The sequence below is a fragment of the Populus euphratica genome, unplaced genomic scaffold (assembly GCF_000495115.2).
Source record: "Populus euphratica unplaced genomic scaffold, PopEup_1.0 scaffold484.1, whole genome shotgun sequence".
Classification (NCBI taxonomy): domain Eukaryota; kingdom Viridiplantae; phylum Streptophyta; class Magnoliopsida; order Malpighiales; family Salicaceae; genus Populus; species Populus euphratica.
Window position 1 is genome coordinate 125,125 of NW_011500184.1, and position 13,016 is coordinate 138,140.

Consider the following 13,016-nt stretch of genomic DNA (forward strand, 5'->3'; position numbering starts at 1 on the left):
TAATCATGCATAACTAAAATTCAACATCCTTAATTGTTATAAGCAAATTTAATAGTTGGTTACCCTCCCACTCCTTCCTCCATTATATGAACCCAACAAAAAAAAAAATTGGAAAATTGAGGAAAATTTGAATGTAATAATATTATACATACCTTATTTTACAATATATTACAAGTAAATAGCAATTTATGGATTCATTTTGAAAAGAAAAATATATATAATGAAAAATAAAAATAATAATCAGTTCCAAAAAATAAAAATAATATTCCTATATAGATTTAAAAATAAATTTTTAATTTCTCTATAAGTATTATCATTCTTCATAAGGAAATACTTTATAAAAATCATGGCAAAGCTATATCCCTTGAAATTCAAAAAACTATTTTTGTTTTTTTTTAGAATTCCCCAAAATTTCAAAAATAAAAAAATATATGACTCATTTTTTTCTTAATTCCAAATGTAAGAAATTAAGAAAACAATTTTCTTTCTTCATATTTTTCCTGAAAAATAAAATTTCATTAATGTATATTATATAGACCAATTTGAAAAATACAAAAACTCCACATTTCCCCGCCCATACAAAGAAACCCGGACTCTCAACTCCCAATACCCTCACTCTCCCTCCTCTACTACTCTCTAAAAAAAAAAAAAAAAAAAAAAATGAAAAAAAAAAAGAACCGGCAAAACATCCTAGATCTGGTCAAAGAATTAGTCAATCGCTTACTCTCACAAAACCCTCAAAACCCTAAACCCCCAATTTCTAACCCTAACTCTCCTGATTTCCAAAATTCTCTTCGCTACGCAATCCGCATTCTCTCCAGCAGATTAACCCCATCGATTGCCCCTGATGCCGCCTCAATCTCTGAATCAATCAAGCGTGGTCTTGCCACTCAAGGTAAATCCTCCCAAGCTCTCACTTTCGCTGAGTTATACAACAAATTTGCATCGAAAACGGGACCGGGAAGTATTGATAACAAATGGGCAGTTCTTTATTTGCTTAAAATCATTTCTGAAGATACAAAAATTGCACAAAATGCTCCAAATTCCACGCTTTTGTTACCTAATTTGGGGTTAAATGAGCTTGATTTGAGCAATGAATCGCGGATTTCCCGTGATTTTAAGAGAAGGGAAAAGGGTTATGATAATGGGGTTTTGTTGGTTAGTAAAGATCCGGAGAATTTGCTTGAAATCGCATTTAGAGAGTTCGTTAATCTGGTGAGAGAGGAAAATGAGGTGTCCGAAGAAGTTTTAGTGAGAGATGTGTTATATGTTTGTCAAGGGATTGATGGGAAATACGTGAAGTTTGATGCAAATGTTGATGGGTATGTTTTATCAGATTCAATCAAGGTTCCAAGAGGTACAAGGGTTATGGTTAGGAAGTTGTGTGAGTTGGGGTGGTTGTTTAGGAAAGTTAAAGGGTATATTTCAGAGAGTATGGATCGGTTTCCAGCTGAAGATGTGGGAACTGTAGGGCAGGCATTTTGTGCTGCGTTACAGGATGAGCTTTCAGATTATTATAAGTTGTTGGCTGTGCTTGAAGCGCAGGCAATGAATCCAATTCCGTTGGTTTCAGAGTCAACTAGTTCGTGTAATTATTTATCATTGAGGAGGTTGTCAGTTTGGTTTGCTGAGCCAACACTGAAAATGAGGTTGATGGCTGTTTTGGTTGATAAATGCAGAGTCTTGAGGGGTGGGGCCATGGCTGGGGCTATACATTTGCATGCCCAGCATGGCGATCCATTGGTGCATGAGTTCATGAGGAGTTTACTGCAGCATGTTTGTTCACCACTTTTTGAAATGGTTAGGAGTTGGGTTTTGGAAGGGGAGTTGGAGGATATTTTTGCTGAGTTCTTTGTTGTGGGTCAGCCAGTGAAAGCTGAATCACTTTGGAGAGAAGGTTACAGGCTCCATGCTGGAATGCTTCCTTCATTCATTTCACAACCCCTTGCTCAGCGCATTTTAAGGACTGGGAAGTCAATAAATTTCCTTCGTGTCTGTTGTGATGATCGTGGTTGGGCTGATACTGCAACCGAGGCTGCTGCTGCTGCTGGGACCACTACTAGAAGAGGGAGTCTTGGATATGGTGACACTGATGCACTTGAAACTCTGGTTGTTGAAGCAGCAAAGAGAATTGACAAGCATCTGTTGGATGTTATGTACACGAGGTATAAATTCAAAGAACACTGCCTTGCAATCAAGCGTTATTTACTGCTGGGGCAAGGTGATTTTGTCCAGTATTTAATGGATATTGTTGGGCAGGAACTTTCTGAGCCTGCTAATACAATTAGTTCATTCCAGTTGGCAGGGTTGCTGGAAAGTGCAATTCGATCATCCAATGCTCAGTATGATGATCCTGACATATTAGATAGGTTGAGGGTGAAGATGTTGCCGCATGGTACTGGAGATAGAGGTTGGGATGTATTCTCCTTGGAATATGATGCCAGAGTACCATTAGACACAGTGTTTACAGAATCTGTTATGGCAAGATATTTAAGAATTTTTAATTTCCTGTGGAAGCTGAGGCGAGTGGAGCATGCACTTATTGGTGCGTGGAAGACAATGAAACCTAATTGTATTACTTCTCATTCTTTCACCAAGCTGCAGCATGCAGTTAAGTTGCAGTTACTCTCAACACTGAGACAATGCCAGGTCCTTTGGAATCAGATGAATCATTTTGTAACAAACTTGCAATATTATATCATGTTTGAAGTTCTAGAGGTTTCATGGTCTAACTTCTCAAATGAGATGGAAGTAGCGAGGGATCTTGATGATCTACTTGCAGCACATGATAAGTACCTCCACTCAATTGTAGAGAAATCTCTTCTTGGTGAACGATCTCAATCCCTTTACAAGTCACTATTCGTCTTGTTTGACCTTATACTGCATTTCAGAAGTCATGCAGATCGGTTGTGTGAAGGAATTTACGAGTTACAAGCAAGGTAAAAATCTGCTGTGTTTTTTAATGATTTTGTTTTGTCAATGAACGTTTGCATGCATGTTTTTGAAGTGAAGATCTTAATACTCATATCAATTGACAAAAACAATGCTATTTTTTTAATATATTTTTTTCTTTTCTTTTATGCTCGTGTTGAACCACTCTTGATTCCTATTACATGCAGAACCAGGGCATCCTCTCTATCCTCTCAAGACAAGACAAAATCACGAAGGCAGACAAGAGATAATATGTCGGAGCCTGGATCGTGGTTTAGTGATGGCAGGAAGGCCCTAGAACAACGTGCTGGTGAATTTCTTCAAAATATGGGGCAGGAACTGGAAGCAATATCAAAGGAATATACTGTGTTGCTTGAAGGTTTCTTGTCTCAGTTGCCTGTGCAGCAACATGTTGATTTGAAATTCCTCTTCTTTCGGCTTGACTTCACTGAATTTTATAGTAGGTTGCGTCCTGGCACATGGCAAAACTGTTAATACACCTGAGTTTAATCCAATTTGCAACTCAAGGCATGAACAGAATGCAGTTATTTGCTGGACCTTAAGTGAAGAATTATGCAATGTCATGCTGATGCCAGGATTGACCTTTATATTTCACTGCATGATTTTTGGTATAGGAAGATTCTAGCTGCTCTATCTTTTATTGAATTATCACAATCAATAATTTTGTTTTAACTTCTTTTCCAGGGGTCTGATTTTTATCTTTTACCTTTTCAGATTGTTTGTGCTCCTTTCTAAGGGTTTACGAGAAAGTTTGTGATCATGTTAGAGGTATTTTTATATCATTAAATGAGATTCTTAAAATCAGTGCAAATATTTGGATGTGATAGTCCAATTATTGTTGGTACTTTTCTTCTTATTGTTGCAAGCTGTTTATACTGAGCTTGTGCCTCTGTTTCATAGTTATGTATTGGCTAAATGCTAATCATTGTGATATATGATTTGGTTTTGCATGTGTTTGTTTTTTCAATCCCGAGTTCCTGACACTTGATACTTACGTGTTATTTGGGTTGTGGTGGCTGCATTTAGTGGTTGCTGCAATAAACATATCATAATTCCTTGTGTTGCTGGGAAGCTGTCCTTGCAATGAAAACTGTGGTCTTGTCACAAGGGATTGTTAACGGGCCCATGCTATCTCAATATCCTTCTTGCTGGCACACGAATGAGCAAGACTGTTCATTAAATTATATCATCATAAAGATTTGAGCTTGTATGATTATTACCTATTGGGAAAAGGCTCTTTTGCATACAACATAGATGGCTTGTGTTGCTGGAGAATTAGAATGAGGTGAAAGCAAATACCCAGTTGAAGTCTTGAAGAGAGATCAAAGTGAAATCACAGAGACAAAGGAAGCACCTCATGCATGCTTGACAGGGTGCCTCCCATAAGCCAAAGAGTGGAGTGGTGTATTATTCTTTCTAGGACTGGTAGCACTTTGGTGAGAGTGTCCCTTAGCCCATGGAATATTTATTGAGTGTTTGCTTGTCTAGCTGAATATGTTAGCTTAAATGTTTAAGCCAGTAGTGCCGGTTTCATTTTTGTCTACCCAGTTTGACAAGTGATATTGCTATGTTATAAAGTTATAGAGAAGCATAAGATTAGAATGAGGTTTAAAATTGAAAAACATTCTACACTAAGTTAAGGCTTCATTAGCTTTTGATGAAAACTTGAAAATAATGTTTCTTCCTTCCTCTGGTGTCGTCCATGAGATGCTGCAATTTTTCAGAGAATCATAAGTGGTTCTGCAGCGTTGCTTTCTTTGTATATTTAACTCATCATACAGTTGAGCACCCTGAGTCTAACTGAAGTGGAAACTATTTGTTTTGCTACTATAAATGTTTTATTTGCTGCTGATCTTATCGTTGCATGCACTTTTCTCCCTCTTTTTTCAAGTGTGGAAATTAGTGGAGCTTCTGTTCCTCCGAAGTTACCGTTAGCAGTTTTTAAGTGGTAAACTTGGTGCATGGCCTTCTGCAATGCCAGTTGGTCTCCTGAGCTGATAACATTCAGGATGCAAACAAACTGGAAGAGAACAGCTAAACGAAGGAAAAATTGGAAAGCTTCTGCTTGTCCGTTTTAGTTAACAGTTATGTGTCTGTCACAAAGCAATTTCTGCTTAAAAAATTATATATAATCGACTGCCCAAACTGTCTTTACTAACCAAGCAAGCAAAAAAAAAAGTCTATTTATAGAAGCAAACAAGGAAAGAGAGATTCAAATTTCAATCATAAAAATAGTTGCGACTATTAAATTTCAATCATAAAAATAGTTGCGACTATTGATTTTCCAACACCCTTAAGTACCAAAAACCACTAATAGCAAGCCTGAAGGATGACAGCAAAGCCAGCCCTTCAATGAGTATTTCTTCTCTGTGAATGGTTGGAACTGTTCTTTCTTCGTAGTTTAAGATTTGACGTACTCTGTTTTGAGCTCTTTCAATTTCTTTCCATGTGCAAGCATGATCCATACCACCTCTGTTGGATGTTTACGAGACCTGATCTCTGATTCAGTGGCCATGCTTGGAGCTGTGTTCATTGTTTGGTTCTCTTTTTCAACAGAACCTGAATCAGGTAGAGCTAACTCTGCAGCAGGTTTCTCATCCAAAAGTCTAGAAAGACCTGTGAAAGGCACGAAATTGTGCCATTCCTTGCTTGGCTCTTTGTTATCTAGATGAGGCACAAAATCAACCTCACAATCTGTATCAATAATGGAAATGGCATTAGATGGCTTGGTTTCAACTATATTAACTTGAAACTCCTTTTTATAGTCGACCATGATGGTGTCTCCAGTGGTGAAGCAAAAAAAGCTAGCACTCAATGTCTCTTCCAATGCAGCTTTTGGATTGAGCATGCTTGAGAAATCCATAGAGTGAGGTTGCAATATTATGAAGGTTTCCTTTTCTATGGTAGTATTCTTTAGGCGCACAGCGTTGCCGTTCTGCAGTTGCAAATACTCCATCATCCAATCCGGCATGAAGACTGAACCCTCTTTGGCAGTGAACGCATACACTCCACAATTCGAAACTCGTTTCTTCAATTAGTTTCGAATTTCAAATAGCATAGGATATTCAAATAGTGTGTCAAGGAGGAGCTCGAAAGCTGAAGCAGGCACGATGATCTGTTTCCCCTGCTCTAGGTGTGATTTCTCGACTACTGAGAGCGAAAAACAATGGTAAGTACGTTCAAAAGAATCATAATGTTGGCCGTATCGATCATAATATTGTGGAGAGGCTTGAGCAGTGTAATTGCTGCTGTTGCTGTCATCGTTTTGAACTTGAGAATCGCTGTGCTTCTTAGAACTCTCATTATGATCCAGAGCTTTAGCGGGAGGCTCCATCGATATTACTGCTTTCCTTTTCACCAGATTTTTGTGGACTTGGATAGTCCGGAAGAGCAGGGAGAGATGAGTTTTTCGTGGATATCACTGCCTTCGTCTTGATGACCTTCTTGTGAACTTTGATAGTCGGGAGCAGGGAGACAATTTAGATCGAAGTCATGCTTTTCGTGGTCCGTTTCAGAAGGTCGTTCCATGACGAACATGACTATGGCTAACCTACCAGACTAGCACTGAGTTTTTGAGGAAATGCTTTTGGGGACTTGATGTGTAACCTTCTATCTTTTTTACCTGGAAGAGTTTGAATTCTATTGAAATTAAATCTTCAGAATTATTAAAAAAACAACAACAACTAGGTCTTGCAACCTTCGGAAGCATGGCTTACAGGCCTATCACATCCCACCAATTTCACTCAACCATTCTTTCGCTGGGTTTATTAATGAGGCTATAGACCCAGGGCTAAAAAGAAGAGCATGGGCCATGCCATACTATGATTGTTTTTAGTATTAAGTACAGAGGTAACTCATATTTTGCCGTCAAAATAAAACACTTTAAAACTTTCTGAACTTGGGTAAGTTGATCAAATTTTAATAACTAAATCATGAAAATAACAAGATAATCTAATAAAATATAAAATGATAAAAATTAATTTAAAAAAAGTTGATTTTGAAAGATAAAACCAAGAAAAAATATTAAAAGCAATTCTTACAAAATAATAAAGTTAACTAATAAAATTTTCTATTCAAGTTATGAAATTAGGATGACCTAATTAAAAAGAAATCTAAGAAAATTATAAAGTCAATCTTTTAAAATAAACATTATTAAATTTATTTATGTAAATGTTTCTAATATTATCATTTTTAGTTTATATTTGACATGCATGATTGAATTAGTATGATAATAATAAGAATTGTTTTTGATAAAGATATTATTCTTGGACTGAATGTATACTTTTTATTTACAAGTCATGTTCAGTAAATACCAATATTATAGTACAACCACCATGACTATTGTTGTACATGAGTGGCGTTGTAACGTTGTGATGATCATCTTTCTGAATCAAGATTTTAAGTGCATGTAAAAAAAAAAAATTCTTTTTTTTTTAATGATTTACAAGGTTTGGAGTCGCAATTTAGTAATTTGGTTACTAAAAATCTTAATTAGTCTTTAGAATCTGGATAAAGGAACTAGTTATGTAGAAAACGAAAAAATTATTCTTAGTGCACCCTATTTAAGATAAGTTATATTATTTATTTGTCTAAATATTACTAAGAAATTATTGTGTTTTTCTAATTGTTAGTCTGTTTATTAGTTAAAACAGGTCTCATCCTAGGAAGGTGGATCATGACTTTATAGGTTATACATAGTTATTCTAAAAACAAAATATATTTTTTGCATTTGTTTCTTTTAATATCGAGAATACATTTCATATATAAGTTTATAATTATTTATATTAAAAATAAACAAATAAATTTTTTAGATGTTTTTAAAATTTAGACCAAACCTCTATAATGTTAATAAATTTGTTATTAAATTCATGATGTATGCAAAATATATAAAACTATTTTTTTAATTTCTTTTTGGTATTTTTAATAGATGCTAAATTATGCAAAATATTTTTTTCTACAATTCAAAATATTAAATATTAAAGGGTAGAAAGATATGAAAACCCCAAAATTAATTGTACAATGATCTTTTAAAAAAAAACTAAAATTTAATTAAAATTTAACTAAGGTTGTTTTTGGCAAAACACTAAAAAAATCATAGATTAGAAATTTGTTTGAAGAGTGTGTTTGCCAAATATGACTTAAAGATCCTAAAATATATATTTTTTAAAGTAAATTATTGCTTCACTAAACATATCTTTAACTCTTAAAAGATGTGGTCCAACAATATGAACTGGACTTGTTAGCCTTGTTTTTAAACCTAAAAACATGACACTCATTTAGTACCTAAAGATTAAAAATCAAAATGATAATTTTGGTTAAATCTGTTAAAGAAGATGAAAAACATGGATGAACCTAAAAATTTGATTTGAAGGTAGAAGCTAGATTATACCAAATCAAGGGCATTGAAAGATGTAACATGTAAAATTGAAAAAGAAATAAATGATGCATCATATAAGAAAAATAAATTATAAATTACCTAAATTAAACCCAACAATCACAAACCTAAACCCATATATTTAAATTTAATTATGATTGGATTATCCAATCCAAGTCTTTAATAAACAAATTAATGGCAAAGAATAATAGTGCATAGGTTTAGGAGTCAACTAAAGCATATAAGATAAGAAAACACCTTATTTATTACACATTTTGAAATATTTTAGCATCAAAGACCCACAATGAACTCATGATTTTTATTCTTAAACTTTAATGGTTCATTATTTCAAAATAAAATCTCTTTTATTACATGAATGACACTTCATATTTATTTTTTTAAGTAAACAAATGAGTTAATAGATGCATTGGATGCTTATTGTCTCTTTCATGAACAATCTCATCAAAGGATAATAATAATTAACAAAAATAAAATTTTTATAAAAATAACTGACACTAGAACATAATAAGATTAATATAAAATATAAATATTTATATATATAAAAAAGCTCTCATATGTTTTTTAGCTTACTCCTAATTTTTATTTTCTCATCTCATTGTGCACACATCACTCTACATAAAAGGTTTCCTTCATCTTTATTAATATTAACTTAAATATGAATGTTTTTCTAAATTTATTAAAAAACTTATTTCACGAGTAATGATATTTTGGTTTTGCACATGTAAAAATTCGTTTCACAAATAATGATATTTTGATTTTTCACATACAAAAATTCTCACACACATATTTATTTAACTAGAGAAGAATTCCAACATAAAAACCAAACCCCATGGTCAACTCAAAAGTGACCTCAAATGCAACATTATCATTAATGTACATTAGTTATATGTAGTCATATATCTAATAAATATATTTATAACAAGTAAAAAAAAAATTATATTTTTCTAGTTGGATAAATTCACACTCACATTATTGTTTATCAACACTTTTAAAAATGTTTGAATTTATTTAGGATTGAATTAATATTATTTTATATTTTTAAATTATTTTGATATGCTGATGTGAAAAATAAATTTTAAAAAATAAAAATATTATTTTAATATATTTTTAAATAAAAAATAACTTTTATTGTATTTTTAAACATGACATTAACATGTAAAGGATAAATAAAATAAATTGAAAGAGGAATTAAATTTTCTTTCCACTGCAATCAAAAGTTAAAAAGCACAAGCTAATTAAACCCATCCTCTATCTTTAGCCAAAAAGGCCCGACGCCCAACCAACCAAGTGGCAACAACAACAATTACCCTAATAAAACACAGTAAGGTCCAGTACTCTAGACCTTTCCAAAATCCCTCTTTTTCCTTGCCCTCCCTTAGCCCACACCTGACCTCAAAAATTCTAGACGTTTCCGAATCATCAAGAACAAGAACAAGAACCAACCCTCCATCCTTTCACCGAAAACAGTGGCTCCCTCTCTTCTTTGAATCTCTCTCAAAAGCCCAAAACGCTCCTGTATTCTCCTCCATTCTTGAATTTCACCAGAGAATCGTCAATGGCCAAGTACGGAGAAGGAGACAAACGCTGGATCGTGGAAGACAGACCAGACGGAGCCAACGTACACAACTGGCACTGGGCTGAGACAGACTGTTTAGAATGGTCAAGAAATCTCCTCTCCAAACTCCTCAACAACCTCACAATCCTCGACGGTGAAGGAAACCTCTTTATCAAAATCAACAAAGTTGAAAAAGTCGAGGGAGAAGCTTATGTTAATGTCCGTAAGGGGAAGATTATTCCGGGTTATGAGTTGCACGTTGTTCTTTCTTGGCAAGGCGAAGCCAAAGATAGTGAAGGGAACAGTTTATTGAAGGCAGATGGATCTGTTGAAATTCCGTACATTTCAGATGAGAATGCTGACGAGGATCCTGAGATTCGTGTTACGGTGAAAGATGAAGGTCCAATTGCAAAGACTTTGAAGGATGCTATGTTTGCGAAAGGGAAGCCGGTGGTGGAGGATAAAGTTAGAGTTTACGTGCAGACTATGGCGAAAGGTGGGCCAGCTAAGGAAGAATTGGAGACGAAGAAGGTGGAGAAAAAGGGACAGCCGGTGACTGGCGCATCGGTGACGAAGGTGAGTGTGTCTCCGGTGGTGGAGAAGAAGGAGGTGAAGAAAGAGGGGTTTAAGACTATTAGTTTGACGGAGAAGTTCAGTTGTAGGGCCAAGGATTTGTTTGAGATATTGATGGATGAGAATAGGTGGAAGGGGTTTACTCAGAGTAATGCGAGGATTAGTAAAGAGGTTGGAGGGGAGTTTAGTATTTTTGATGGGTCTGTGACGGGGAGGAATTTGGAGTTGCAGGAGGGGAAATTGATTGTGCAGCAATGGAGGTTTGGGAACTGGCCTGATGGGATTGTATCGAAGGTGAGTTAATTGTTGGTTTTGCTTTGGAATTTTGGTTGATTTAACGAACTGGTGATGAATAGACGAAAATTGCTGAATTGAATGGATTTCTGTTTTGTTTTTTCTATCCATTTTTTATAGGTACTTGGTTTTTTTTTTCTGTGATTAGGATTGTTTCTGAATTGTTTGAGACTGATTATAGTTTATGATTGCTCAATGAATGAATTTGGATGGTGATTGCAGGTAAGACTGACTTTTGATGAGCCTGAACCTGGGATTACTATAGTGAAGGTGGTGCATACTGATATACCCGAGGAAGACAGGTTAGTTCTTGTTTTGAAGTAGTAAAACTTTGTGTTTTAATTTTCTTTTTAATCAAGTTTTGTTGGTTTTTTTTGTTCTTTGGGCTCATGGTCTTTCGTATTTTGTTTCTCCTGTTGTTCATGCAGATATGGGAATGAAACTGTGGTGGAGAATACTGAAAGAGGATGGCGGGATCTTATTTTAAACAAGATACGGGCAGTTTTTGGTTTTGGCATATGAGTTGTTTACGTAGTTTCTTTGAAGTGTAGAATTTCATCAATGAAATTTGAATTGCTGAAATCTGGGATTGTTTTGGATTTTCCAGACCCTCCTTGATAATTCAGTCCTTTTGGTTGTAATCTCGACAAACTGCTTGTCATGGCACCCATGTTTTCTTATAACCAAAATGTTTTATCTAGCAAGCTTGTTATGAATTACAATGTTTGATTTGTCAAGGTAACAAAACCTTTTTAACTGCTTCAAATATCATGCTGTTAGTTTTTATGGAGCTGGATTTGATATGGGCATGCTAGTTCCTTTTGTGTGCGGGCACTCATAGGTGGTCTCCACAAGCAGGACAGCATAATATAGCTAAAATCGTCTGTTGTAATTTATAATTTTTTTTTTCCAAGTAGAAGCAGTCATGTATGATCTGGTCCCTGGGATTTGGTTGTTGCTGGATGATTGGAAAATTTCTTTTGGTCTGTGATGGCAGCGAAAACCCTTATCTTGAATTGGAGATTTTCTCTTTTATAGCATGTTGAGGATATCTCAAGTTTGATTGCTGTAGTTAGAACAAATTCTTTTCATTGTTTGGTTTCTCGGCTAGTAGGATCCTGTGTAGTTTGATATACCAAAGGTGTCCTTGATGCTGTTACGCTTGAAATAATCTGTTTATTTTGGATAATTGTGTCTAGAAGTTAAATGCTCAATACCATAGATCTGGAGCATGATTTCTGCAGTAGTGTTCCTTTTCTAATCTAATTTAAACTGGCTGTCTGGCTTGCATGCAAAGTTCTGTCATGTAATGTCATTGATAATATAATGTAGTGTAATACGATGTGGTACTGATTTCTCAAGCATGCAATGCTATAGAGTATAGCATGAGATACATTTCTGGATTGGAGATGAAAATGAAAACCATGTAAAAGATGTAAGAAATTCATGATTTTTGGTGGCTCATGGCTGTTAGGAACACTTTTTTTCTATATTCTATTACGAAAGAGCTGTTAGGATAACATGGTGCAGGTTTTGAGGAAATAGGGTACTGATTCAGAAAGATTTTGGAAAACATGTTGTATGTTTTATTTTTTTGTGGCATGTAGTTAAAGCATGAGAGAAGCGCACCGGTGATTTGGGTTTTTAGTTTAGAACCCATTAATGGTAACATGATATAGTTTGGCAGGCTATCGGTCAATTGGAGAATGCTTTTCTAGTTTTGCTCTAATTGGAGATAATCTGTTGCTTGGAATCATTGATGGAATGCCACATCAACTAGCTGTGAATTTGAGAAGTCTCGAGTTTCTTGTGAGAGAAAAAGGGTTAATGTCTTTCTTTCGGAATTGTTGGTTGTAGCTTTTATCTGGGATGGTATTTACATTCCTAAAGATGGAGACTTTGCTGACAAAGGTGCTTCTCAGTCCAAGTTATTCTATCTTAAGGTTCATTTCTGCTATGGAAGAATGCCCTGTCCTCCTTTTTTGGTGCATGATTCCTCTGTGAAGTAATCCTAGTATTGTGCTGCAATAACCTTGGAAGCGGCTTTTCTTGGTGGTGATCAGCAAGGGTTCTTACTTTGATTTTTAAAAAGCATTGGTGCTGTCTTCCGTTCAGTTCTTATTTGCTTTTTCATGGTAAGCTTCAACTGTTACATGAGTCAAAATGGCATGTAGCTTGTTTGCGTGCTAGGATTGAGACAAGCATGTTGATACTGTACAGAAGCACTGGCAATGAAGTTATGTTGTA

The 13,016-nt window shown here is 35.0% G+C and overlaps 3 protein-coding genes across 4 annotated transcripts; 2 read left to right on the top strand and 1 right to left on the bottom strand.

Moving 5' to 3' along the window:
• The first annotated feature begins 569 nt into the window (after positions 1-569).
• Positions 570-4,779, top strand: LOC105111587 (gamma-tubulin complex component 3-like). Of its 2 annotated transcripts, XM_011006991.1 has the most exons (4): positions 570-2,939; positions 3,120-3,560; positions 3,667-3,720; positions 3,979-4,779. In XM_011006991.1, exons 1-2 carry the CDS (start codon positions 661-663, stop codon positions 3,424-3,426), a joined length of 2,586 nt encoding a protein of 861 aa, XP_011005293.1. In that variant the 5' UTR covers positions 570-660; the 3' UTR covers positions 3,427-3,560; positions 3,667-3,720; positions 3,979-4,779. The 2 variants fall into 2 exon arrangements, with proteins under 2 accessions (XP_011005293.1, XP_011005292.1); XM_011006990.1 differs by having other exon boundaries at positions 3,667-4,746.
• Positions 3,665-6,286, bottom strand: LOC105111592 (ubiquitin fusion degradation protein 1 homolog). The gene is made up of 3 exons (XM_011007002.1): positions 6,062-6,286; positions 5,401-5,980; positions 3,665-3,720 (listed from the first exon to the last, which is right to left on the bottom strand). The coding sequence occupies exons 1-3, from the start codon at positions 6,284-6,286 to the stop codon at positions 3,710-3,712; spliced, it is 816 nt and encodes a 271-aa protein (XP_011005304.1). The 3' UTR covers positions 3,665-3,709.
• A 3,428-nt stretch (positions 6,287-9,714) lies between these two features.
• Positions 9,715-11,435, top strand: LOC105111586 (activator of 90 kDa heat shock protein ATPase homolog). Its single transcript, XM_011006989.1, has 3 exons — positions 9,715-10,769; positions 10,992-11,071; positions 11,198-11,435. Exons 1-3 carry the CDS (start codon positions 9,903-9,905, stop codon positions 11,289-11,291), a joined length of 1,041 nt encoding a protein of 346 aa, XP_011005291.1. The 5' UTR covers positions 9,715-9,902; the 3' UTR covers positions 11,292-11,435.
• Positions 11,436-13,016: the final 1,581 nt, after the last annotated feature.

What these genes read in the sequence shown, in the direction of transcription:
- LOC105111587 (XM_011006991.1), top strand. Translation starts at nt 661, where the DNA reads ATGAAAAAAAAAAAGAACCGGCAAAACATCCTAGATCTGGTCAAAGAA. An exon ending in ATTTACGAGTTACAAGCAAG is followed by an intron (nt 2,940 to 3,119) that starts GTAAAAATCTGC and finishes TATTACATGCAG; the next exon opens with AACCAGGGCATCCTCTCTAT.
- LOC105111592 (XM_011007002.1), bottom strand. Translation starts at nt 6,286, where the DNA reads ATGGAGCCTCCCGCTAAAGCTCTGGATCATAATGAGAGTTCTAAGAAG. An exon ending in AGCAGGGGAAACAGATCATC is followed by an intron (nt 5,981 to 6,061) that starts GTGCCTGCTTCA and finishes AACTAATTGAAG; the next exon opens with AAACGAGTTTCGAATTGTGG.
- LOC105111586 (XM_011006989.1), top strand. Translation starts at nt 9,903, where the DNA reads ATGGCCAAGTACGGAGAAGGAGACAAACGCTGGATCGTGGAAGACAGA. An exon ending in CTGATGGGATTGTATCGAAG is followed by an intron (nt 10,770 to 10,991) that starts GTGAGTTAATTG and finishes TGGTGATTGCAG; the next exon opens with GTAAGACTGACTTTTGATGA. An exon ending in GATATACCCGAGGAAGACAG is followed by an intron (nt 11,072 to 11,197) that starts GTTAGTTCTTGT and finishes TTGTTCATGCAG; the next exon opens with ATATGGGAATGAAACTGTGG.